Here is a 26,888-nt window from a genome sequence, read left to right as displayed (position 1 = left end):
CCGAGAGCACCGTAAACCCTCTCTTTGTTGTTTTCATTCCACTGCGCCGTTCCTCTCTTTACGAGGTTACCCACTTTTCACGGGAAATGAAATTGGTTTCCAGTGGTAACGATCATTAGGTCTCTCTCTCCAATGCGTTTATGTAGAGACACAAAAGCCAGTGAGAGCTGATCCAAAGGAAAATTTCCGGTAAGCGCCGGTGAAGGCGGTTTGTCAAGAAGATGGTTGGAGGATGCGCGACTCATTATCCTGGGGATCGGGAAGCTCCCGCTTCCTAACACTCTAGAACGTGCCTTTGTCCACCGCCTCGTTCCCGCCTCAGCCCCGCTTCCTGAGCCAACAGAGGAACCCTTGCCCCGTCCAGTTGCCCCCTTGCACCTCCTGTCCCCATCTGTCCCCGCTTGGTGTGCTCGGGGGATCCCAGTCTAGGCAACCGAACACGTCACTGGGGGCCCCGGGGAGCCACCTCCGCCTGTTGCTCTGGGCCTCCCTGCCTGCCCGCGGGGCCCAAGGGAGTCACTGGGGCCCCCGGTGGCCAGCGCTGTCAGCCCTGGTGTGCCCTGCCCAGGAATCTATATGGCTAGCCCAGTCAGCGTAGACAGGACACAGGATAACTCAGGTCCCAAAATGGACTCTGGGAGTTGTTCAAGATGAAAAGTAGGTGTGTGTGTGTGTGTGTGTGTGTGTGTGTGTGTGTGTGTGTGTTTTCCTGATTACAAAAATGTGTGCTTCTTACAAAAAATTAAATAATCTAGAAATCCTAAAGAAGAACAGGAGGCCCTTCTGATTTCATGACATTACAGTAACCACTGCTAACATTTAGGTGAACATCCTTTTCAACACTCGCTATTTGTGTGTGTATGACAGCACCCAATTTTCTAAGATATGCTCTGCTTTTAAGCTTCTTTTTCCACTAAACAATCTCTTGTGAGTGTTTACCTACTCTGTAATGTGACCTGCAGTATCTACCTAGCATTCTTTTAGAAGGCCGCATCCTGTTTCATTATTTGGACATAACTCTTGTTTACTGAGCTCACATGCCTATGAACGAACATTTCAGCTGTTTCCAATCTATCACTAGTAGAAACAACATGGCAGTGAACAACATGAATGATTATCTGTTGAGGATCCATGTCCAGAATTGGGGTGCTGGGTCCAAGGTGTACTTTTGGTACAGATGGGGAACAGGATCTCCAGCAGGGGAAGCCAATAGACATTCCTCGCACAGTTCAGGAAGCTGGCTCGCTCTTCTCCACGCCACTGACAGTGCTGGGGTTTCTCGTCACTTTTCCTAGCCTGAGGCATGGAAACTGCGATTTGTTACATTTTCATGTATTTTATTACTGGCCATGCTGACATCATTTCCTTGGATATGGGCAGTGTTCCTTGTGCGACCTGCCTGTTCATCTCTAATTTTTTCTTTTTTTTACTTGAGTGTCTGGTTTATTCAGAGACATTATTCTTTGTTATATACAACTTGTCCTAGTTGTGTGCCTTTAAATCTTGTTTAGTTTATCCATTGGTGAATAGATAAAGAAGGTGTGGTAGATCTATACAATGGAATAGCACTCAGCCATAAAAAAGAATGAAATCCTGCCGTTTGCAATGACATGAATGGAACTAGAGAGTATTTTGCTAAGTGAAGTAAGTCAGTAAGAGAAAGACATATGATTTCACTCCTATGTGGAATTTAAGAAACAAAACAGATGAACGAACATAGGGGAAGGGGGAAAAAAGGCAAACCAGGAAACAGATTTTTCACGACAGGGAACGAACTGAGGGTTGCTGGAGGGGAGGTGGGGGGGGAGATGGGAGAAATAGGTGATGGGGATTAAGGAGGGCACTTGTGATGAGCACGTATATACGTGATGAATCACTACTATTACGCTGAAACTAATATTACACTGTATGTTAACTCACTGAAATTTAAACAAAAACTTGAAAAAGCAAAAAAAATTCAACCTATAAAAAAAATCTTGTTTATTTTTGTTTACCGTACTGAAGTTCCATACTTCATTTTCATTTATTATTATATCTAATGTAATCCTATCATTCATTATGATTTTCACCTACTAAAACCTTCAGTATCACGTTAAGAAAGCCCTTACCTGGTCTAAAGCTAGGACAAAAGATGACCCTTCTTTTCTTCTGTTTTCTTTTTAACTTTCTAGTTTCATTATTTTATATTACAACTTTAAAAATCCAATATATTTTGGTGAAGAGCAAATATCCATTTTAATATTTTTTTCAGAGTGGCTTGTCAGTGCTATGACGCTTTATTAAAGAATACACTTCCAATCTACAGATTCGAAGTCAACTTTATCACATAAACTACATTTCTGTCTTTGCTTAAATTTATGGAACCTCTCTGTGTGCTGTCCTCAGTTACTATCATATGAATTTTCCTGGACATTTTTAGTAATCTTCAAGATAAAATTTAGCAATCTGTCGTCCAATTCCCTGAAAAATGTTGCAAACTTATCGTTACTGCACTTAATGCATTAACTGCATTAGGATGTAACATGGAATCTTCCTACCCAAGAGCAGAGTATATTTATAGTATATTTTTTGGTCTGTCTTTTTCTGCACTGCTTAGCTAAGTTTTAGAGTTTTCTTCATGTACCTCTTATACATCTCATGCAATATTTATTCCCACTTATTTTGTGTTTACAATGTCTGGCAAATAAGGACTATTCCAGAAATATTACTTATGACTAAATGGTTTCTGTTAGAATACAACAGCAGCAACAATTCTTTGTGTATTTATTTTATAACTGGCCGTGTAATAGGTTTTAAAATCTTTCTAGCAATCATTATCTACAAGTAATGCTTCAGTTATATTTATTTCTATTATTTTAACTTATTTTATACTTGACTACCTTAACTCCAATTCTTCTATTTTCTTTCTCTTTCCCTTCCACCCTTTCTTTCTTTCTTTTCTTTCTTTCTTTCTTTCTTTCTTTCTTTCTTTCTTTCTTTCTTTCTTTCTTTCTTTCTTTTCTTTCTTTCTTTCCCTTTCTTTTCTTTCTTTCTTTCTTTCTTTCTTTCCCTCTTCTCCTTCCTTCCTCCCTCCCTCCCTTCTTTCTTTCTTTCTTTCTTTCTTTCTTTCTTTCTTTCTTTCTTTCTTTCTTTCTTTCTTTCTTTCTTTCTTTCTTTCTTATTTTGAGAGACAGTGCAAGCAGGTGAGGGGCAGAGAAAAACAGGAGAAGGAGAGAATCCCAAGCAGGCTCCATGCTGTCAGCACAGAGCCTGATGTGGGGCTTAAACTCATGAACAGTGAAATCATGACCTGAGCTGAAGCTGATTGCTTAATGGACTGAGCCACCCAGGTGCCCCCAATTCTCCTATTTTCTAATTTTTATCTTTTATGTTTACTTTTATTGATTAATCGGGCAGCTAGTGCTTCAAGATTATTACTAAATAATGGAACAACTGCTAAAAACTAGTTAAATCATCTTCTTAGTCCTGACTTTAATAAAAACGTTTCAAGTGCTTTACTACTAATGATGATAATAGAAGCTAACTTGAGAATGAGTTTTTCTCTAAACTAAGGAAATATAATTTATTTCTATTCTTACTAGAGTCTTAAAAGTCAGGCATTCATTGAGGTAACTATGGTTTTCATCTCTGTCCTATTCATATAAATAGATTTCCTAGTATGGCATTATTCTGCCATTTTAGAATATACTTGGCTATGATGTACTTACTTAAAAAAATATATTGTTGGATCTTATTTGCAAGTATTTCAGGATTTTCGCATCACTATTTATAAATATGGTGTATGAAAACTGGTTTTTAAAAATCAACATTATTTAACTTGCATAAAAAGCATGTATAGACTTTCTTCATAGACTAGAACATTTTTATATTTTATTTTATATTTTATTTTATTTTATTATTTTATTTTATACTTTAGAGAGAAAGAGAGCACACAAGCAGGAGACAGGGGCAGAAGGAGAGAGAATCTTAAGCAGGCTCTATGCTCAGTGTGGAGCCCAACACAGGGCTCAATCCCATGACCTTGGGATCATGAGCTGAGCTGAAACCAAGATTGTACACTTAACAGACTGAGCCACCCAGGTGCCCCACACTAGAATATTTTAAATAGGATTGGAATTATTTTCTTCCTTGAGAATGCAGAAGAATTAATGCTTGGAGACGTGAGGGATCAGATTAGCTAGTGGTTTATCGGTTTTATTATTTTAATTTTTCAAGGAATCAGCTTTGGAATTTCATATCAGTTTTATTATTTATTTTCTGATTAATTTGTTTTTAAAATTTTATTAATTATTTCCTCATTTTCCTTAAGATAATTTTGCTGTTATATTTGTAAGTTCTTGAGTTAAATAATTAATCAATTTACATTCTTTCTATTTAATAATAAAAGTGTTTAAGTCTATGAATTTTCCTCTTATTACAGCTTTGGCTGCATCCCATAAGCAGTACTCTCAGTATTATTATTTTCTAGTTTTTTATTCCCCCAGCCAGCTTTTTTTCTCTCCTTCTAATTTTTTTTCTTATTTTTCTAGATCTCAAGCGGACAGAATTGGTTGAATCATAATCTCTGATTTACAACACACTGTCATCTTTGGTCCATGAGTAGCCTCTATATTTTACTTATTTACTTACTTATAAATATAATGAACACTGATGAACCTACCACCAAACTATTTTCTGTTTGACCCAAAGTTTAAGAATGACTTTTACACTTTTAAGGATTGTTGTTGCTATTGTTTTTTTAATTTCTATTTTTGCCATATCTAGCACTTTCATTATCTGTAAAATAGACTTAATACTAGTACTTATCTCTTAGGGTTATTGTGAGAATCAAATGAATGAATCTTTGTAAAATGCTTACAACAGGGTCTGGTACATAGTGGGTGCTATTTAAATGTTATTATTTCTATTATTAGGTTAAAATAAAATTAATTATATATGCATAGATTTTAGATCTCTCATTGTTTTGTTCTTTCTATGTGATTTGTCAAGAACTAATAGAAGTGTGGTAAAATCTCCCTGTACTGTTACACTGTTGCCACTTTTTTCTTGTCTTTTTATTCTAATGGTTTTTGTTTGATACAAGTGCTGTGCAATCCCAAGCAAAAATATATTTATAATAGTTTTTTTTTTAATTATAGCTTGGATCTGCTTGGTTTTATCTCAAGCTTCTTATGTTGAGTTAAACCTTGTTTAATGTTAACAAACAAAACCACTCTAGTTTTGTAGTCATTGTATTTACATTTGCCTGATACATCTAATTATTTTACATTTAATATTTCTGAGTGACACCATTTTGGTTTGTCATTTAAAAACACATAGTGGAAGGGTTTTTTTTTTAATGTTTTTATTTATTTTTGAGACAGAGAGAGACAGAGCATGAGCAGGGAAGGGGCAGAGAGAGAGAGGGAGACACAGAATCGGAAGCAGGCTCCAGGCTGTGAGCTGTCAGCACAGAGCCCGACGCGGGGCTCGAACTCATGGACCGTGAGATCATGACCTGAGCTGGAGTCGGATGCTTAACCTACCAAGCCACCCACGTGCCCCTGTTTTTGTCTTAAATCCATTCAGGGGCACCTGGAAGGCTCAGTCAGTTAAGCATCCGACTCTTGATTTTGGCTCAGGTCGTGAATTCATTATTCGTGAGATCAAGCCCCGGGTAGGGCTCTGCGATGACAGCATGGAGCCTGCTTGGGATTCTCTCTCTGCCCCTCCCCTGCTTGTGCTCTCTCTCTCTCTCAAAATAGATAAATAAGTATTAAAAGAAATCCAGAGTCCTTTCCTTTTAAAAGATGAATTTTATCCAGTTACTGTTATTATTAAAGCACATATTTGATTTTGCCTCTGCCATATTATTTTCTGTTTCCTGGTTTCATGTTTCCTTGTTCCTTCTATTTTCTCCCATCTTTTGCTGTAAGAGCTCTGTGTTCTTTAAAAGAAAATTCCCTCCAACAGTTTGGAAGGGATATATAGTTTGCTTTCTGTTAAACAAGTTTATAACTTTAAATAACACACTCAGACTTCTTTTTCTCAATATATCATCGACGTGGTTTTTTTTTAAACTGTGCTTGGCTGTCTACCCTGATTAGATTCACCATTTGCTTGCCAAAACTCCTCCTCACTTATGCCAGGCTGAGTTTTTCCTCCACAGCCCAGACTACATGGCTCTGGCTGCCCTTGTTTGTGGCTGTTTAAAAACAAAACTCGTTAACATATTGTCAAATCATCCTTCTCTGAAGCCTACAGAGATTTGGCTCTAGCTGCCGATGGTAAAACAGCATGCGGCCTGCAAGCCATGGCTCCAGGCCCACTCTGGGACAGGGGAGGGCAGTACAGAATGGGGTGGGCCCAGAGATTTAGGAGTGACAGCCGCAGTGCCTCCCCATGGCCTGCCCCCGCAGGAGGCAGCACAGAGTGGAGGCACATAGCCTTGGGTCACAGTGCCCCTCTTTCTCGCCCTATAGTTCAAAGCATTCCCTGTTTGCTACTCATCCATGGGGTTCTCACCTCCCCAGCAATAGCAAGCGCTTCCTCCCTTGGGCCAGGAAAGTTACTATCTCTTCTGCCTGCTTGACCACCTGTCTCCCTGCTCACCAGAATCTTCTAGAACTCTCTCCAGGGCTGTCCCATCTCCTCCTAGAAGGACTGAGAGGTCAGAATTGGGTGCTTGGTCAAACCTCCTTGTCCTCCACGGTCCAGCTGCACTTGCTGTCTCCAGGGAGTCTTCCTGATCGCTCCAGTCCCCCTGACCTCCCAGCCATTTACTCCATTCTTGTTCCGTTGTCTCTCTGGAGCTGATCTCTACCCCAAACCTACTGAATCTGGTTTCTCCAACTAGACTCTGAGCCGCTGAGGCTGGGGTTGGGGTCTCCTCCTCTTGCTGCCCCCCATGGCTCATAGGCCGGATACAAGGAGAGCTTAGAAAAGGCCTCTTGAACGAACAGAAGGTCAAGACAAAGGACTCTGGGATCCGACCGCCTGGGTTCAAATACCACGTCTGCTGCTGAGTGAGGTGGGACCTCAGGCAAGTTATTGAACGTTTTTACAAAGGGTTATTGTCAGGATCCAAGGTGACACCGTGCAGACTGCAGAGCACGGCCTCTCGCCCTCGAACACGTGAAATAAGTGAAACTACCAGTGTCACATCAGCCAGCATTGTTAACTGCACTGAAAGGGCCTGACGGGGCTGTTTGCAGCTGGGTGTGTCACCGGAGCTTGGGGGGTAGGAGGCTGGTGACCTGCGACCTATGCCAGCTGGGTGCTGTGAGCTGGGGGCAAATCACCCCCCTTTTGTGGAACACAGGGGTCTGGAAAGATGACCTCTGTGAGCCCTTCCTGCTCTGACCTCCGTACGTGCCCTGGTGTTGGGAGTTTGTGGGCTGACTCCCGCTCTGGGGCGGGGGAAGCACATCTTCAGCAGAGGCTCTGCCCCAGTTTCCGGGCTCCTCCCCAGCCTCTCCAGCGGGAGACTTCCCTTCCCCGCCCTCCTCCCCTCCTCCATCCCTCTCTGCCCAACCCTGCATCCCCAGGAGGGTACCAGTGCTCCGCTGCTGAGCAGGATCATGAAGATGATGAATGTCTCGAACCAGCTGTGCTCCACGATGCGATAGCAGGTCTTGCGCAGCCGCCACCAGACCTTCCCCGGGGCCTGCGTGGTGTCCACGGCGCAGCAAGGACAGCGCCGGACGCAGCCTGCGGGGGTGGGGAGGGGGAGGGGTCAGGCCCAGGCCGGGGCCTGCCAGTGCCCACGCCTGGTGGCGGAAGGTCGGATGGTGGAAGGAGGGACTGAGAGAAAGAGGGTATGACGTGGAGTAATGAACGGGGCGGGCGGGCGGGCGGGCGGGGGTGGCGGACGGCAGGGAGCACCGCGGTGCTGTCCTCGGGGCCCACGCTCCGCAGGAACTCCAGGGAAAGGCCCCGTGGACTGGGCACCCGGTGAGTGGCTAAAGGGCCTGGCAGGTCTGGGGCGGGGGGAAGGCTGGGCTGGGATGGGCTCCTGCTTCTCCTCTGCTCATCTGGGAAACTCTCCCCCCGGGGAAATATTCCCGAACCCCTGGGGTGCTCTGGGGCGCTCTGTCCCTGGGCCTTGTCCATGTTTGCAGTTTTTGAACCTTGGGAAGGGCAGACGGCTCACTGAAAGCCCCAGATGACAGGCCACGTGGGGGGCGAGCTCTCATTTTAGCCCCAGCCGCCCGGCGAATACACCGCCCATCCGTAGAGTTACAGACGCCGGCGACCAGCACGGCCACAGGTCACACCCCCAGGTATTTACAGAAGGCCCACTGCGTGCCGGGCACCGTGCCCACCTGGGGGCACAGGTGGAGACGATGGCGTCCCTGCCGTGCTACCAACACAGTGTCACTACGACTACCGACGCGACGTCGCTGGTCCTCGGTGCCGCTGACCCACACTGCCCAGCCCAGCACTCCGCGGGCAGACTTGCCGTGATTCAAGTCCTGGGCACGAAGAGGGGCCCTGGGGTCACTGGGCAAGCATCAGGGACAGGGTGCGGCGCCACAGGGCCCCTGGCCCCAAATTGCTACTGCCTCTCTGGGCGGGGCAGAGGCCGGGGCGAAGGGCCACGCCGGGCAGTACCTTCGGTGAAGCAGTCCTCTGGGTCCTTGACGTCCTCACCCAGGTCAGGGATCTGCTCCAGGAGGTCAGCAGTGTTGGTCATGTCTGCTGTGCTCCCTTCCGAGTAACTGTCCTCCTGAGTCTGTGGGCAGGGGTGTGGGGTGGGGTGGGTGAGGGCCATGAGGAAGCCTCCAGCCTGGAGCCCAGAGTCTGGGGCAGCCGGGGGCTCCCTAAGGGAAGGTGCCCAGACTACTTTCCATTACACACCCTGGAAATCTGAGCCCAGGGTGGGCGGGTGGGTGGGGACCTGCCCCGGGCTGAACTGAGGCCCCTCGGGGGTCCTGAGTCTGTGCTGGAGTCTAGTGTGGGGTGCAGGGGGTGTGTGGGGAGGGAAGGCACTGGGGACGGGAAATGCATCCAGCTGGGAACAAACGGACACGGGCAGCAACACCGACACATCCGGCCCAGGATACACGGTAGTGGCTTGGCACACAGAGCCAACAGACATGCCACAAGGGGAACAGAGTCAGGACCAGGAGCACAGGCACATACAGGTGTGGGGTCAGACACGCAGAGAACAGGCCAGCGACCCAGCCCGCACTTCTCACCCAGTTCACAGGGAGAGTCTGGAGTAAAAGCAAGAAAACATTGGAAACGTCCCTGCCCCGCTAGGCGGGGTTCTGCTGCCCTGACCTTGCATAACCTGATTATAGCCGGGCATGTGCACGCAGCCTGCCCTTGTGAGTGTCTGTGTTAGTCTCGTGTGGGTTCCAGCGTGCAGGGGCGCAGTAGTGGAGCCTGCTGGTGCCCTGCCCAGTTCCCTCTTAGCCACGGCACCGTGAACGCCGGCTGCTTAGCTGGCTCCTTCTCCAGAGCACGGTCTTCAGCCGGGGGCGGCCGTCCCTGGTAATGGCGTGGGGGCTACAGCCCAAGCCAAGGGCGGCTGACAGTGTTGCACCGATATGGGAACACAGAAGGCCAGCCCCTTGCCTTGGGGTGGGACAAGGCCATGTGCAGCTCATGCTCCAGGGCTCCCAGCGGACCAGGCTGAGGCCTGAATCCAGCACTGGCCTTTCGCAGCTTCTTTCTCCCTTGGCCTCACCCTGCTTCTCCCATTTCTTTCCCTATCGGCTTCTCTGAGGGCGCTCCCTCGGTAAATCATTTGCACAGCAAACCTGTCTCAGACTCTGCTTCTAGGAGCCCGCTCTACAGACAACCATGGCACGGCCGAGGCAGGGGCTTCTGAGAAGGAAGGGAAGCCTTCAATGGCTTCGGTTCCCATCTACGCCGCCAGCTACGTGGGCAAGCCCGCATCTCCAGCTCCGCTTGGAGATGAGCTGGTTTGAGTTCCCGGGCCTGCCTCTGCTCCTGAAGCTGCCTTCTCTTCCCTTCCTCCCATGACTCACTCCTCTGGTTTCTCACAGTCCTCTTAAGTTTTGGTGTTGGTGATGGGGAAGGGCTGGACGCTGGTGGGAAAGTTGAGAGGGCCCGGGTGTAGGGTGGAGCCGTGGCCCTTTTGGGGTCCCTGTGCCTTGGAGGGCTTCCTCCTTCTGCCCCCAGCTTCGCTATGCAGCGGAGCTGGGAAAGGCACGAGCCCGAGGAGGTCTCTGTGCTACTTTTTCAGACACCGGAGCTGCGTAAAGTCCGCGGGGCATCCGGTGGGAGCCAAGCCTTCAGGACCCCGCCGCAGGTGAGATGAGGGGTCCTTCTCCCAGGAAAACCCAGCCCACTTCTCTCTCCCTTTGATGGGTCCCACCACGAACTGATTTGAGGAAAGGAAGACGTTTCAACATTCCAGTACGAGAGCCCCCCCCCCCCCCTTCTCTGCGACTTTTGTGCCCCTCCTGTTTCCAGGTGCCTTTCTGTGTCAGACCCTCCAGGGGAGAAGTGCGACCCGCACCGTCAGGGTGAAGACTGTAGCGGGCGCTCGTGCTCCAGAGATGACCATGGTCGCGAGGCCTCCCACGAGCCCATCCCGTGACAGGGACCCGGCAAAATGGGCAGTGCTCTGCTGGGGCAAGTCACGACTGCCGGCCAGGGCCAGGCTGCAGGGCCAGAGCCACGGAGCGCTGTCTCTGAACGCTTGACCTCCCCCTTCCGTGGTGAGTGGGGGTGGGTGTGCAGGGTCGGGGGCGTAGTGGGCAGAGCCACGGTCCCTTAGCTCAGGGGTTGCCGACTCCAATGCTTACAGGGGCCAGGCAGGTGCTGGAATGAAGTCAGGCAAGTGGGGTCTGTGGCAAACCAGAGGGCTCCTGCCAGTGTCAAGGAGGGTGGGCAATGTGCCAAGAACTTGTTCTCAGGGCCCCCTGAAGTTCCCCGGGATGGGGTGTAATTCATAGGACAAACGTTTGGCAGAGAGGAGCAAAGCACAGGAACCGAGTGAGGAGGGGTGAACACAGGGAGGTGTAGGGTTAGTCCTGCATCAGGGGTCTCGGCTGGCTGCTTCCAGAATTTCCTGGAAGCCCTGGGCCCCAAGCCATCCCTCCCCCGTCCTGCCCACGTTCCCCTCCGCCGACGGGTTTCCCACACTGCCTGTGACAGTGGCTACGGTTCCCACCAGCAAATGCAAGCGTGTGCCAGGGCCTCTCACGGCCTGGCTCCAGTCCAAGCGGCAGCACCCGGCCGGCTTCAGGGACAAAGGTGTGCGTTACCTCACTGCACCCTGGGGCCGGGGGCTCCACTCTCCGCTGCTGCCGCCAGTCTGCCTGAGCCACACTGGCCTCGGCCTCGGAGGAGGGGGTCTCTGACACCTGGCTCCAGGCCCTGGGCTTTGGGAGGGCCTCTGGGCTGCCGGAAACAGGCTGGGATTCCTGCTGAAGAGACCCCCCAGCCCGTGAGCCACCCAGCCAGAGTGTTTTCCAGGGCCCTGCCTACGCGACTGGAACACTGCCTCCTGCCCTCTTCATGGGGGCCTCCTCTCACTGAAGATCAAGGGCCTCCAGGGCCGGAAGCGGGCCGCTGGGAGGCTCCTGGCCAGCCTGGCATAAATCTCCCCCTCCTCCCATTCCCTGGAAGGGTGCAGCTGGGCTGTGATGCCCAGCTCCAAAATGCTGGCAACTCCACTTAGGAAGGATACGCTGACTTCTCCCATGAGTTCCCACGGCACTCCTTACACACACACACACACACACACACACACATACACACACACACCAGCGAGCCAGAGTCAACAGGCTCAAGAGAAGGAAAGGAAAAGGAGCATCCTGGAGATAAGTGGAGGCCGTGGTCCTGGCAACACCCACATGGCCCTCTCCCAACTCATGCTGTCACTGTCCCGCAGCCTGGTCTGACTCAAGGGGCGGAAGCTGGCCTCCGGGACCGCTGGGAGGCAGAAAGCTGTGGAAGCTAGCCCGAAGCCTCAGATTCACTTCTACACACGGGGAACCCTTGTTCCTCACAGCAAAGCCGCTCAGGGCAGGCCTAAATGAAGCAGCCAGGACGGGCCCAACCGGACAGAGAACCACTCACTGTCTGACCTGAAGACCTAAGGAGAAGCCATCTGAGCCTGGCTCAGGCCACGGGAAAACTGAGGGGGCGGGGGGCACCGTCTCTTTTGTCCAGACTCTGGTCCTAAGTGTTAAAAATAACAGGTTGGGAGATAAGATAGTGCTGTCTCTGACACCTGCCATCTCAGGGAGGCTTATTTTTAAATCTCAGAGTTAGCCCTGGGCCTGGGAGGAGGGGAAAGGGCAGTGGCGAGGTCAGGAGGCCGCACTCCTTCCCCACTAGGACATTCTGGTCGGGGGTCCAGGATGTCTGGCTCTGTCGCAGGCGCGTGAGGAACTCCTGGCAAGCCTCTCTCTGGCCGTACCTTGGTTCCCCTTTCCGTGTGATCAGCTCTCACGGCTAGCATCAGATGAGTGATGGGCAGCAGCCCGTCCCCAGGTCCCCTCCGGGCTGGCTTGGGAAGAGAGGGTTGACAGCTGGCCTCAGCACCCCTGTGTGAGGCTGCCCTTTGGGAGTGGCCTGTCGTCTGCCTCCATCCCATTCCTGCTGGGGCAGCTGCTCTGAGCGAGGCTGGGATCCCCGGACAGCAGAGCCCTGGGCCCTGTATGCGCGGGTGCTGCACAGGTGGGCGGGGGGCACTCACCTGCTTACTGGACTCTTCCTCTGTGCCCAGGCTGTTTTCCTCCTCCTCCTCTTGCTCATCTGTGTCTGACTCAGCCACGGCAATGGGCACACACACAGGCTCTGTATCCCCCGGGGTGCCCTGGCCTGGCCGCTTGTCTTCCTCAAACCGGGTCTCCTTGCGGGCCGGAGGCGCCTTCTCTGGCTCCGGGGGCGGTGGGGGTGGGGGGCTGGAGGTGGCCACACAGCGGGGCAGCTGGCCGTGGGCGGCAAGGGCCGCGGGCTTCTGAGGCCGCCGCTGTAGGAGCCCACAGCAGAAGTCCCAGGTGGTCCGCTTGAGGAAGCGCAGGCCGCGCTGGATGCGTGCCAGGGCCAGCTGGAGGTTGTTCATCTCCCCGTCGTCGTCGGGGGCCGTGAGGTTGTCTGCACTGAAGGAGCTGAGCAGCAAAGCCAGGAAGAGGTTCAGGACCTGTGGAGGCAACAGATCCGGCTCATCGAGGCGGGCACCACACCAGAGGCATTCGGCCTCGGGTCCGTTATGGGGAAACTGAGGCCGAAAGACCTTAAGGACTGTCGCGGCAAACAGCTCTGGGCGCGAGCCCTGGGCCCTCATCCTAACGCTCCAGTTGTCTTGAACATAGTGAGTTTGGCTATAAATGAAAGACCAATTCCCATCCCTTTTCCCAAGGGCTCGGATACAGTCTGAGTTGAAGGCATTCAGGCCCAGGGTCAATGGCAGAACCATGGCTTCATCCAGACGGGGCCTGCAGACGGGGCCTTGCTACCTTGGGAGTAATGGAGGACTGTGGGGTTAGGAGGGGCACAGCGTTGCTCCCTGGGAAGTGGGATCCAGTCTGGGATCACCAGGGACAAGACAGAATCCCACCCAGAAGCAGTCTAGAATTCCCGGAGACTTTCCTGGGAAGGGACCTCTACATCTGTTGGCGAAGGAGGGGCTGGTTCGACACCTGAAAATCTGGGGCTTCTGCTTAAGGACCTGTGTCCTTAAGAGACTCCTTAAGTGAGGTGTGCAAAACCCGTCTCTCTTTGCATGGTCTGGACTATTGCTTGCTGTTAAACCATCCTATAAGTGCAAAGCTTTAGCTTTTGTTAAAAAAAAAAAAGAGCAGTTTTGCTGAGTGACAAGAGGGTGGCCGTGGGTCCATTTCCCAGCCTCGTGGAGGTTAAGTGAAAATGGTGGTGGGCTTGTTCCCACACGCGTCGTCAGGCTGACAGGCCAGAGACACAACCTCCCCACCTGGGGGGGCGGGGCTTGGTGCTTTTTCCTCCCAGCTGCCCCCAGAAGGGAGTTCCCTCAACGGGGGCCCCCACGGCAGGGAGCTGTGTGACGATGTGTGTGCAGTTCTCACTAGTAACCCACTCTGGGCCCCTCTCTGGCTTCTCACAAGCCCCTAAGACATGCCTCGCCTCGTGCCAGCCAGAGAGCTAGGGATGAGAATTCTGAAGAAAGCAGCAGTCCAGTTGGAGCGCCGGGAGTCAGAAACACGCCTTTAAGGAGTGCACATTCACAAGGACGGTATGGGAAGGTTGAGAAGCAGGATCTGGTGTTCTACATGGGGAGATGATCACTTGTGACACCAGGCAGCCTTTTTCATGTCACCCCTGGGGGGGTGGGGCACGTGATGTGATTCAGGGCTGCTGTCTACACTGACCTCTGGCCTGGCCCCTGGCCTCGGCCACACTGGCCTAGGCCTGGCCTGCTTCTGCTCCCAGTTGCCCAGCCCGGACCCTCTGCCCTCGCCCGTGCCTCGCCTCCAGGTATCTGGGGTCTAGGCTGGGGGGCAGCGGGGGGGGGGGGGTGCCTGGGCAGCCCTGTCCACCCTTACCAGGCGCCAGGTCCTCCCTTGTGGCCTGCTTCTGAGGCTTGGTTTCTTCCAGTGCTTTCCCCGTCAATCACGCTGCCGCTCCCCAGCCCCTGCCTGATCATGACTTCCCATTTCAATGGCAATCTTGCTTCCACCCACGCCCGGCAGCGGCCCAATTCCTGAGGCGACCAGGGTGGGGGCTGTGTGGGCTGCGTTAGCTTCCCTCCTCCAGCGGCCTCTAATCTTCTCATCCCCAGGCAGATCCGCTAGGAAATCGCAGGGCTGTGTGTGTGAGGGCAGCGGGCCTGGCCCCGGGCTGAGAGCCTGGCATACCCGCGTCCTCCTTGGAATACACAGTCTGGTGGCCCCCGGGGCTGGGCCAGGGCTCAGTGAGGCTCCATCCTGAGGGGCGGCCAGCAGAAGGAAAGGAGGGGGGTGCACTGTGTACCGATGCCCTGCCCCCTCTCTGGGCTCCACCTGTGGGGCTGGGGGAAGCCTGATCCCAACCTGAACCGGGCCCACCCTTGCATGGTTAGGGCACACTGGAGGAGAAAGCGGGCAGGCTTGGGGAAGGGCTCTGGAGCCTACAGCCCACGGTACTTGAGCCAACCACGAGCCCTATACTGTGAGTCTACACGGCCCACACCACAGGAGTCAGACCGTGCGGGTGTGATGTCCGAGCATGTACGGACCACCTGTGTGCTCAGGCAGGTAGCTTCATGTCCGCAGTGGACAGTGACTTCTTCCTGAACCGCTCACTTGCCTCTTCCAAGAGCTCATTCTCTGGCATTTGGAATTTTGATCTCCCTCAACTCCAGAATCCCCCACATTTAAAGATACAAGGCAAGAAGCACATGTCCTAGGACAGACAGGTGGACATGGGAACAAAGGCCTGGGTCGCTCGTGACAGGGTAGCAGGGACTGCCAGCATAGCTACCCAGGATGACATACGAGCTCCCGTGGGCCCTGCCTTACCTGGGCCACCACCTGCTACACCTGTGCTTTACTCCCTCTGCTCTTTCCCACTCTAGCATCACCTGTCAGGTCTGCTCCAAATCCTCCTCTAGGAAGCCTTCCTTGATTTCCCCTGCTGGAGGGGATCAGTGCCCATGGGCTCTTCCTTAATGCCTCTGATCCTTCCAACCAGATCGACAGTTATTTCCGGCCTGTTTGAACTCTCCATTTCCCCACTCTCCCGTTGGCGAGCAATGCCAGGGCCACATTCACCTCTGCATGCCCAACGGCATCTGCCACAATATTTTGTATGCAGCAGGGGCTCAGTAAATGGCTGTCAAGCTGAACTGAAAAATGATGTGATACATCATTGGTCGTAAATAACTACTATAATAGCGGGCAGATGAATAAATAAATAAGTTAACGGATATAAAACGAGTCTATAATAAATAAACAGGTAAATCGGTGGGTGATTGAAGGAAAAAGCAAATGAAAAGTGATGTGAGTGGATGGATGGACCAGTGAGTGAGTAAGGAGAGAGCTGGACGGATAATGGGTGGATGGATAGGACTGGTGAATGAGTGAATGGATGAGTGTGTTGCCAGATGGGTGAGTGGAGGGACAGATAAGAGAGTAAGAATGTGGGTGATGGATGGATGGCCAGGTGGATGGATGAATAGGTAGGGGTGTGCGTGTGTGTTTATGAACGAAGAGGGGTTGATGGATGGGTTTGGAGAAGGAGGAAGTGGGGATGGCCAGAGGAGTGAATGAATAGATAGGACTGGTAACTGGGTAGACAGATTGACAGAGAGGTGGACAAATGGACGGGCGAGTTGGCGGGTGGGTGACTGGTAAGTAGACCGGTGGCCGGGTCGGGAGGCGTATGGACGGGCAGAGGGTTGGGAGAATGAGCGGATAAGTGAATCGATGGACTGGTGATCAGCGCGTAGGTGGATGAGTAAATGGGTACAGAGGTGGCGGATGAGGAGACAGACGAAAGGACAGGTAACGGACAGGGGGATGGACGGACGGGTAAAGGGATGATGCGAGACTGATGGGTAGACGGACGGTTCGATGGAAGGCTGAGTGAACGAGTGGCTGGATGGAAGGAAGGCCAAGTGAATGGACAGATGGGTGGCCGGGCGGGTGAGTGTGTGTGTGGTGTATGTGTGGCCAACTTACCACGAGGTTGCCAATGACCATGACAAGCAAGAAGACCAGCAGGCACAGCGACTGGCCGGACACCTCCATGCAGTCCCACATGGTCTCGATCCACTCCCCACAGAGGATGCGGAAGATGATGAGAAAGGCGTGGAAGAAGTCCATCATGTGCCAGCGAGGCAGCAGGCCCGAGTCGCTGATGCGGTGCCTCAGCTCCGAGTAGTTCTTGCCAAAGAGCTGCATGCCCACCACGGCGAAGATGAACACGATGATGGCCAGCACCAGCGTCAGGTTCCCCAGCGCCCCCACTGAGTTCCCGATGATCTTGATGAGGGTGTTCAGCGTGGGCCACGACTTGGCCAGCTTGAAGACACGCAGCTGGGGAGGGAGGCGTCATTGTCCCGCTGCCCACGGACACCCTTGCCCCACTAGCTCCCGCCTGAAAACCCAGGGAGCTTGTGGGCACGTTTCCCCAAGAGCGGACACTGCTGTTCCTCTCTACAGCCTGAGGGCAACTTCACTGGGCGCTGCTCTGGGAGTCAGGTCACCGTGTCCAGATCACCCCCCCCCCCCCCATCAGCCCTGCTCTTCGTCCCTACACCGGCTTCCGACTCAGGCTCACTTCCAGGAACTTCCCAGTAGATTCCTGCAGCATGGAATGTCCTTCCTCTTCCAGACTCATCCTCCTCAGGTCAAACCATCTCTGATTTGCCCAACTGCCTCCAACCTTCTCTCCTCTCAGTTATCACGGAGAAAGGGGGCAGGCGCTTAGCGCTTACTGGATACCTGCTGTGCCAGGCCCGGGCTTAGGATGGCTCACCTCACTCAGAGCTCCCAATAACCACAGGAGGCCGGCACTTACCTCCTTTGACAGATGAAGAAGCCAACCCTGAAAGGTGCGGCAACTTGTCTGCGTCCATTGGATCATGGCAGCGGAGTTGGGGTTAGAACTCATAGCTTCCACTTTCTCGACTGCCCCTACCATCCTGCCTTCCCAAGCCCCCAGTGAACCCAACATTGCCCAGACCTCTTCTAGGAAGCCTTCCCTGATCTCCTCCAGCCCCCTGCGTGGACGTCTCAGGCATTCTGCGCTCAGAGTGGTCCACAGACCAGCAGTTTGGCATCATCCTAGACCTGCTAAATGAGTGTCTGTGGTTTCACAAGATCCCCAGATGATTTGTATGTGCATTAGAGGTTCCCACATGCCGACTCTGAAACCAGGAGGGCAGAGCCCCGGGGCAGCTGTCGGCAGACCCGGCTCCCACCCGTTCCTTGCCACGTGGCTTTGGGAAATTCGTTTCACTTAAGCCTTGCTCTCCTCATCTGTGAAATGGGTATGCAGTAATACTAGCTCCTGTCCTGGGATCCTATGAGGACTAAAGGAGGCACGGTGAGCCACAAAGAGCTTTGCAAGTCGTCAGGACGGCCACCCCAATAGTCCCCCCAGAGGAACCTCTCCGATCTCGCCCCTCTCTGTACCCCCCACGTCACCAGCGCTGGGGTACCCAGCAAATAGCTGTTGGGTGAAGGCACGATGGGTCCGAGCAGGGGAAAGTGAGTGGTGGCCTCGGGGGGTGGGGTGGCCTCAGTGCCCCGGGCCCTCACCCCACCCCCCTGCAGCGGGCCCAGCCGGGTACCAGGCGGAAGGAGCGAAGCACTGACAGGTTGCCCATGCGGGACAGGCCCAGCTCCATGAGGCTCAGGATGACAATGATGCTGTCGAAGATGTTCCAACCCTGCTGGAAGTAGTAGTAGGGGTCCAGAGCGATGATCTTGAAGGTCATCTCTGCCGTGAAGATCCCCGTGAAGACCTGGGGAGGCACACAGATCGGGGTGCCCAGTGTTTGGGCTGGAAAGACCCTCCGGCCAGGAGGGGCGCCCTGCTTCTTTCGGACTCTTGCAACCCCGGGGGCACCACCCCCCCCCCCCCCGGGCTGCCAGCTCTGGCTGCACCCCGGCTCCCAGTGGGTGCTTGCTCGGCCACGGCCCAGCCCCTCGGGGATACCTGCAGAGCTAGGTTTCACTCTTCAGCTCACCACCCGCGACCCGCTGGCCCGGCCCTCAGAAACAGCCGGGCCCGCCTCAGGCTCTAGGCAGACTCACAGCTCTAGGAGGCACCTGGGGGCAGGGGAGGCCGAGGTGGGGGTGACACCACCCAGCCTGACACCTTCCGGCCCGTGTCACCGCCCGAAGTGCTCTCCCTCCGCGAGGGCCAAGTACACGCATTCCCGCCAACACTCAGGGCTCTCATGTCTCGGGGCCTTTGCCCCTGCTGTTCCTGCTCTGCCTTGTCCACGCACTGAACTCTCGTCACCGCAGTAACAGCCAGCCCCCCCCTTCTTGAGGCCTTGACAATGTGCCAGCCCCGGGCTGGAACGCTCCTTTTAACCCAACCAACAACTCGACGAGGAAACGGAAACACAGAGAGGTTAAGCAATGTGCTCGGGGACACGCAGCTAGTACCTTCGAGAAGCAGGAAATGAACGCAGTGTTGGGCTTCAAGATTTAGAGGAACCGCCTCTGCCTCCTGAAGAAAGTCTCCAGGAGGCAGAGGCTGGGTTTCCCTTGGTTCGTTGACACAGTGCGGAGCCACCCAGCCTGGGCCAGCAGAGCCCCGCGGTCCAGGAGCCCATCGCGTGGTGGGCCGGGCAGCCGTGATCATAACCAACTGCTCTGCAGTGTGCCAGCTGCCTCGACGACGGGAACGTGGCTGCTGGAGGTGGGGATGGCCTGTGCAGGCCCGGCTGGCAGGGAGTTGGGGCCTTCTTGGAGCTGAGGGGGTTATTGTGAGGGCAGTGAGGAGGCACTGGGGCGTTCTGTGGGTGAGGGGCCAGACCACCCCTGGGGACAGTACCGGGGCTTCAGCAGCTGTGACGGAGGTAGAGGCCAGGGATGGGAGCCTGAGGTAGCCTGCCGGGGTCAGTAAACAGGAGGGGATCACCTAGCCCTCGGCACCCTGAGGGGGCTCTGAGCCGAAAGGAGAGACGGAGGGGTACCTGCATCGGCCCCTCCCCCTGCTGTCTGGATAAGGGGTGGGCTGGGGGCAGGGACTGCTACTGGCCAGGGTGGGGGGTGGGGCAGCGGTGGGGTGGGTGGAGCGGGGACCAGACGGCAGCTGGGCGGGCCCCAGGACTTCAGCGGTCCCAGAGGGAACTGTTCCCCCACCAGCTGTGGTCTTGGGGAAGGGAGGGCCCCCCACATCTCTCAGCCTCAGCTCCAATGCCTGGGCTGCCCTCACATGTGGGGAGACATCCTCGGGTTCTCCTGCCCCTTTCCTCCGCACCCAAGCCGGCCTCCGGGTTCTGTCCGCAGAACCTTTCCATCGCCCTGACTCCATCCTCCTCCTGCTCTTCCAGCCACGCTGGTCTCCTCCCTGCTCTTCCCTCCTCAGGGCCTTTGTATGTGCCGCTCCCTTTCCCTGGGCCATCCCCTCCTCCCCCAGTCACCGGGCTCGTTCCCTTCAGGTTTGGGCTTAAGAGCCACCTGATGGATGAGGCTTCCTGATGCTTAAAATCATGACCCCCTCCCACCAAACTCCTCATCCCTCTTCCCTGCTCCATTTTTCTTTCCCTCACTTACCACCATCCGACATACTGTGTATGTGGCTGCGGATTTGGCTAGACTGGAATCTCCACAGGAGGGACCGTTTCTGTCTTACTGCAACAAGAACAGTGCCCAGCCAGCGGGCAGTCCACCAATATTTCTCGAATAAACACACACATGGTTGGGCTTCCGACCTTCAGCTCCTAGAGTGCCCGGTGTCCTGCCAGCCACACTCCCTGCACTGGGTCTCCCTGGGAACCCCTAAGGGTGGGGCCTGGGAAGCCCCTTCCTCTGACCCCGGCTGGCCCTCTGGTCTCCCCCATCACCTGCCTGAGCACGCCAGGGTAGGTGGGTTCTTAAGGCCCGTTCGACAGACCCACGGATGCTAACACTCATTTCTGGGAAAGGAGTTCAGGAAAGATCCCTGCCTCACTTTGCCCGGGTGCAAGGCTATTCTGGCCGCAAGAGAGCAGATATTAGCTGGCATTGGAAGTCAGAAGAAAAAGACAGCAGAGGCTCTTGGGGAATGCCTCTTGGGGGAGTGATCACTGGAAGCTCTTTAGACACGCAGCATCTTGAAGAGCCCCGATCTGCTCGAGCAGAACCTGCATTTTGGCTAGATTGCCAGGTGATTCGAGCACTGGTTCTCAAACTTGAGGCACTTGGGGAGCTTTAAAAATACTGATGCTTGGGTCCCACTCCCAGAAATTTGAGTTAAATTGGACTGGAGTGCAGCCCAGGTACTGAGTTGTCTTTTGTTTGTTTGTTTTTGTTTTTAACTTCCTAGGTGACGCTAACATCCGGCCAAGCTTGTGAACCATTGGTTTACAAGTGCATACATTTTGGTGCCTGAGTCTTCCTTCCAAAGGACCAGCTCGGGGTTTCTAAGGCCTTGTGATCAAAGCTTGATGGTTTAAGGCGCGCAGAGCACGGCAGCCGGACCCGGGTTTCAAAGCTGGATCTGCCACTTTACGATCTTGGGCCAGTTTCCTCATTTCCCTGAGCCTCGAGTGTCCTCCTATGCAAAATGGGGATGATAACAACCCCATAGGAGCTCTCTAAGGGTTAGAGCCAATGGATGCAAGGCAGAGGCTCCTATGAGAGGGCCATTATTGTCATCGGCAGCAGCTTTTATTACGATGGATGCGAGTGGCCAAGAGCGCCAGGCCCAGGTAGGGTCTGCCTTCAATTCTGCCCGTTTTATAGCCTCACTGGGATCTGGTCGGCAGAGGCTGTGTGGGTGGGGACGTGCTTTCCTTGACTCCTGGCAGGGGGGCCACTGCGCAGTGCTGATGGAACCATAAACTTGCTTTTAAAATCTAATTATTTGTAAACATCCTTCAATACCAATTAAACATGATCTAGGGCATCTTCCTTCCTTCCTTCCTTCCTTCCTTCCTTCCTTCCTTCCTTCCTTTCCTTCCTTCCTCCCTTCCCTTTTCCTTCCTCCTTCCCTCCCTCCCTTTCTTCCTCCCTTCCTGAACAGTTGTGGAATATTCCACTGTACAGATATGCCATGAGTAGTTTAACCATCTCCCTGCAATGGGCATTCTTTTGTTCCTATTAAATACATTGCCATGATAAATATCCATCCACATACATGTTTGAAAACATCTTGCCCAGTTCTGTTCTTAGGATAAATTTCTGGAGATGGAACTGCATAGTCAATGAGATTCTGACACATATATTTCTAGTGGTTGGAGTTTGAAGAATGCATGATACCCTGTCTTTGCTGCAACTTGCTTTGAGACATAAAATGTGGTCATTTTGTAAATGTTTCATGTGTATTTTCTTTAATTGTCGGGTGCTGTGCTCTGCACATTCAATAAATGAAACTTTTTATTCCCGTTATTCAAGTCCTCTAGATCCTTGGTGATCTTTTGCAAGCTTGACCCATCAGTTATGGAGGGCGGCCTCTCACTAAGATTGTGGTCTTGTTAAATTGATCTCACTGTCTGCTTTACATATTTAGAAGCTATGTAATTTGGTGCATGAAGGTTTAGAGTTCTATATTCCTGGTGAATCGTTCTTCCATCTTTATGTTTTGGATGTCTTTATCCCTCAAAAACACTTTCTGCTTTAAAGTATTTTTTTGTTTGGTATTAATATAACTCTATTAATTTTCTTGATAGTATTTGACTGTTCTATCTTTTTTCCATTTCTTTTTCTTCAATCCCTTTTAGGGATTTGTCTCCCAAAATATGTTTGGGCATCTTTTGTAAAAAAACATATAGCTGTGTGTAATTTCTTTGCCAAACTGACGATCTGTCTTTTAACTGGTGAGTGCAGTCCCCCCTTCTATTTATTGCGATTTCTGGTATATTTGGACCTACGTCTTCATTTTATTTTGTGCTTCTATTTTTTTTTTCTTTTGCTTCCTTCTATCAGGTTGAATTGTAAAACTGTAAAATTCCTCTATTTTCCTCTCTACCGGCTTGGCAGTTAAGACTTTCCATTCCTATCCTCTTAGTGGTTGCCCTAAAAAGTTTCAACAATCAGTCTTGAGTTCATAACATCTAAATTAATATTTCATAGTGTACATGAACTTAGGCCATCCTACCTCCAATCCCTGTTCCCTGCCTATCTTAGATGCTGCTGTTGTTCAATATTTTAGTTCCTACTTTTTATACCCTCCAATCAGCAATCCTTATCATTATTGTATTTACAGTCAATGCTTGCTTGGTTTTTCCCACATTCTTACTATTCCTTTCAGGATCTTCTCAAATCCTATTTCTGCAGTCATTTCTGCATATTTCTATTTCTGCATATACCTCTTTCTGAAGTATAAATTTTTGTTATTGTTTCAGAGAGACAGTCTGTGTGTAGTAGGCTCTTGGTCTTTGTTTAGCATACCTTTGTCAATGGTAGGATGATGGGTATAGAATTCTAGGGTGTCTAGTGTTTTCTCCCTGAATTGTGAAATGATTAGGTCCCTGCCTTCTGGATTTCGTTGAAGCAACTGCGGACTTTGCCGTCTTTCTAACTGTTGTTCCTTTAGTAGGCAATCTTTCTTGTTTTGGTTGCTGTATGATGTCTTTGCTTTTGATGTGCAGCATGTCTAGATATCTTCTTTATCCTGTGTAGGATGTAATTCCTGAATCTAAGGGTTCATTTCTTTTTATATTGAGATTTTAATCCCAATGACTGTTTTCCATTTCTAGAGATTTGATTTGGCTCTTTTCCAAAGCTGTCTTATTCTTTTATGTTTTTAATTCCTTCTTTTTTTTAATGGTTTATTTATTTATTTTTGAGAGAGAGAGAGAGAGAGAGCGCGTGCACAAGTGGGGGAGAGGCAGAGAGGGAGAGGAAGACACAGAATCCAAAGCAGGCTCCAGGTTCTGAGCTGTCAGCCTATAGCCCGACATAGGATTTGAACCCATGAACCGTGAGATCATGACCTGAGCCAAAGTCAGTCACTTAACTGACTGAGCTACCCAGGAGCCCCTTTAATTCTTTCTTTTATGTCTTTAGTTTTTACAAACATTCTTACTTTATAATCTCTATTCGACAGTTATATCATGGGACATTCTTAAGGGGATAAGCCTCCGTGTGTGTGTGTGTGTGTGTGTGTGTGTGTGTCTGCTGACTCTTCTTCATAGTGGGGTATTTCCTTGTGTATTTTGTAATTTCGAGAATACACTTGGCCTGGGTTAAAAGTGTGTCTTTTCAGAAAAGTTTTGTGCTTGCTTCTTGCAGCAACATATCAACATATCATAGGATCACTTTATCTGCTAAACTTTAGGCATAGGTTCCAGAAACACTCAGCTATAAACCCGAACTCCACATCTACAGAAGGCCAAATTCATTGTCACAAGCTTCCAGGGGTTACTTTTTCCTCCTCTTCAGTCCTGGCTGAGACTGACAAGCTTCCTTCTATATCATTTCCCAGATTCAGTGCCAGGAGTTTTTTCTGGTTCACTGTTCTGCCAAATGTAGGGCTATATTCTCATGGGGCTACTCAGTTCCAACCCCTACTCACAATGTCTAAAGACTTGTCTTGTCTCTACATGTTCACTGAAATCCAAATCCCCACATTACCCAAATCAGCAATATCACCTGCTCCCGACCCCCACCCGGGGAACTACAGAAACACCTCACCTGTAAACTACTATGGCTTTTAAGTTCCTTTCTGTTTTTGTTACTTGGGGATTTTTGTTATTTTCTCATGAGCTTTGATATGCATTTCAAAGAATACGTCCTATATTTTTAGTTGTTTCCTAGTAGGAGACTCATCAGGATTTTTGGTTCACTGTGTTAGGAACAAAAGTTGCATTTGCTCTCCAAGTGATTGGCTAAAAGTCAAATCTCTCGATCTTCTCTTTTATGGAATTGGTCTTTAACGACATGCTTGGAAAGGTTTTTCCCACACCGAGGTTATTTTCCCATGCTTATCTTTATGGTTTGTTTCTTTACATATAACATTTAAACCACTGAGGATATATTAGCTTCAAGACAATCAAAACTTTACGTAGCAGCAATAAAGCTATCCAAATGAAACACAATGCAGCTATAATCCAATTACATGACTTATTACTAATAACAGAGCCCCAAGTTTAACACACCTTCACTTCAGTCACAACTCAGTGATCCAGGGAAGCCACCAACCAGTGTTCTTTATCACCTTGATTTGCTGCTCGGCCCAACCCAGCTGGTCACATTCCAATAAAACTGCCTTCAACTGCAACCCACCTGAAGACCACCCAACACAAGCCAGGCACAATTGTTCCGTGAGACACCTACAGACTATAATATAGCTTTCTATTTGCATATGGAACAAGGAACGAAAGTACAATTATAGCAAAATGGACTCACATTTGCGAAAAAAATTTGAGTAGACCCCAAGATAACTATCTAGAGTTCTAGATATGGGAAGTTATAAACGAAGAGAATCCTCACAGTCCATGGTGTAGGAGACCTGCCTGCCTGGGGTGGGGGGAGGGGACCACCTGTGAAACCAAGATAGGGCCGTCTCTGTAGTAATAGAACGCTTGGGCTGAATGACCCTCTCCTTCACCCAACCTCGGTGATGATCCCAGGAGCTCCTTTCAGAGGCCACTGGACACTTTGCCAGAGTTCACCTGGAACCCCCTGGGAATGGCTGACTGTGCTTAGCTGGGCAGAGCCCATAGGGCCCTGCCTGTCAGAGTCAGGAGACAGTAGTCACATGCCCAGCTCTGCCACTACTATGTCACCTCTTGAGCCTCAGTTTCCCATCTTTAGAATCAAGAGGTAGGAACTGATTGGATCTCCAGGGGAAAAAACCATCAGAATTAGAACCCAGACATTCTGACTTCCAGGGGCAGTCTCTTTAACAACATCAACAGTGACAATAACTACAGACCACAGCTATCATTTATTTCGAGTGCTTACTGTTTATCAAACTCTGAGCCAAGCACATTACACACATTATCTTATTCAATTCTCATTAGCTTCCTATGAGCTTGGTATTGTCATACTAATTTTACATTTATTAAATTAAACAAATCCTTATTTTGCCAATGACTGAGACTAAGTAATTTGCTTGAGGTCACATAGTAAGAGCTGAGTCAGAATGCAAATCTGGCTCTGCCTGATTGATTCACTACACCCAACTATCCATCAGTCCATCCATCCATCCATCCATCCATCCATCTTTCTATCCTTCCTCCCACCTCTCCATCCATTCATCCTTTCCCTAAGAGAACTGCCTTTTATTGCATAGGCTCCTCCTCCAATACTAATGGCCATATCTCATGTCCCTGCATATTTCAAGTTCTCCCCCAACTCACTTTTGTCTTCTAGCCTCTGGGCATCTTTACCCCCAACTTCTCACTCTTCATCTACATCTCTCAGCTCCTTAAAACCTGATCCTGACACTTCCTGCTCCAAGATGTTTTCCATGATGACTCCCACCTTCAGAAGATCCTGTTGTGTGCTCTGAGTCCCCCCTCGCTATCCACGAAGGCTGAGCCAGCTGGCCAAGAGCCCTTCACACTAGGATGCCCGTTTGAGAGTCGGCTGCCAGTGGCCCTTACCAGGTTTCCAACCTGCAGCATCTCCTCGAATTCAGTTGTCATGTTGTAGTGCTCCAGTGCCATGAAGAGCGTGTTAAGCACGATGCACATAGTGATGGTGAGGTCAGCGAATGGATCCATGACCATGAACTTCACTCTCTGCTTGATGGACATCCACAGCGGGCAGCATTCCCAGATCAGGTAGCGTTGGGCGAAGCGGGTCCAGCATGGTGGACATTTGCGGTGAGACTCTTCCAACTCTGGGGGTAGCCAGTGAGCAGGTTTGTTTTTGTGGACTGGCTCACATATAATTTGGCATCCCAGAAAAGACATATGACTTAGCTGGGGAGATGGCAGGGCTGCTACATGACAGGGGGACTGCGAGAGGGGCACGGAAGGCCAAGGAAAGGTGTGGCTTGTGTCCTGGCCCCTTACTCTGGAAATACGACAGTGGAGGGCCACAGGGACAGGAGGTCAGGATGGATGTGGGGACAACTGGGACAAGACAGATTAGGACAGATTTGGGCTCCCTCGAGACAACAGTCTCACATAGACATGGGGATGCTCAGAGGAGGACAAGCTGAAGAGGATGAGACAACATCTGAGATAGGCAAGTTCAGATCTAAGGACACGCAAAACAGAAGAACAGACGTGGGCATCTGGGACATGTTAGGACAGATGGCGGGTGCCTGGAACAGGCCAGAAGAGATATGAACACATATGGGACAGGAGGGAACAAGACTGGGGAGTGATGCCAAGTTCAGACTGGAAT

At 51.1% G+C, this 26,888-nt stretch overlaps 1 protein-coding gene across 5 annotated transcripts in view; it reads right to left on the bottom strand.

Annotated features, from left to right (window-relative positions):
* The window catches only part of SCN5A (sodium voltage-gated channel alpha subunit 5), a 92,077-nt gene that overhangs the window by 15,770 nt on the left and 49,419 nt on the right, over positions 1-26,888 (bottom strand). For 2 of the 5 annotated variants that reach the window (XM_043595726.1, XM_043595724.1), the window contains exons 14-20: positions 26,138-26,376; positions 18,218-18,391; positions 16,602-16,958; positions 12,662-13,108; positions 11,223-11,384; positions 8,593-8,713; positions 7,535-7,689 (exon numbers count right to left, since the gene is read on the bottom strand). In XM_043595726.1, the coding sequence (XP_043451661.1) occupies positions 7,535-7,689; positions 8,593-8,713; positions 11,223-11,384; positions 12,662-13,108; positions 16,602-16,958; positions 18,218-18,391; positions 26,138-26,376 (1,655 nt within the window). The remainder of the gene's footprint in view (positions 1-7,534; positions 7,690-8,592; positions 8,714-11,222; positions 11,385-12,661; positions 13,109-16,601; positions 16,959-18,217; positions 18,392-26,137; positions 26,377-26,888) is intronic. The other 3 variants (XM_043595727.1, XM_043595725.1, XM_043595728.1) reach the window with 2 other exon arrangements.

Source organism: Prionailurus bengalensis, chromosome C2, assembly GCF_016509475.1.
Source record: "Prionailurus bengalensis isolate Pbe53 chromosome C2, Fcat_Pben_1.1_paternal_pri, whole genome shotgun sequence".
Lineage (NCBI taxonomy): Eukaryota > Metazoa > Chordata > Mammalia > Carnivora > Felidae > Prionailurus > Prionailurus bengalensis.
This window is presented reverse-complemented; position numbering and strand designations above follow the sequence as displayed.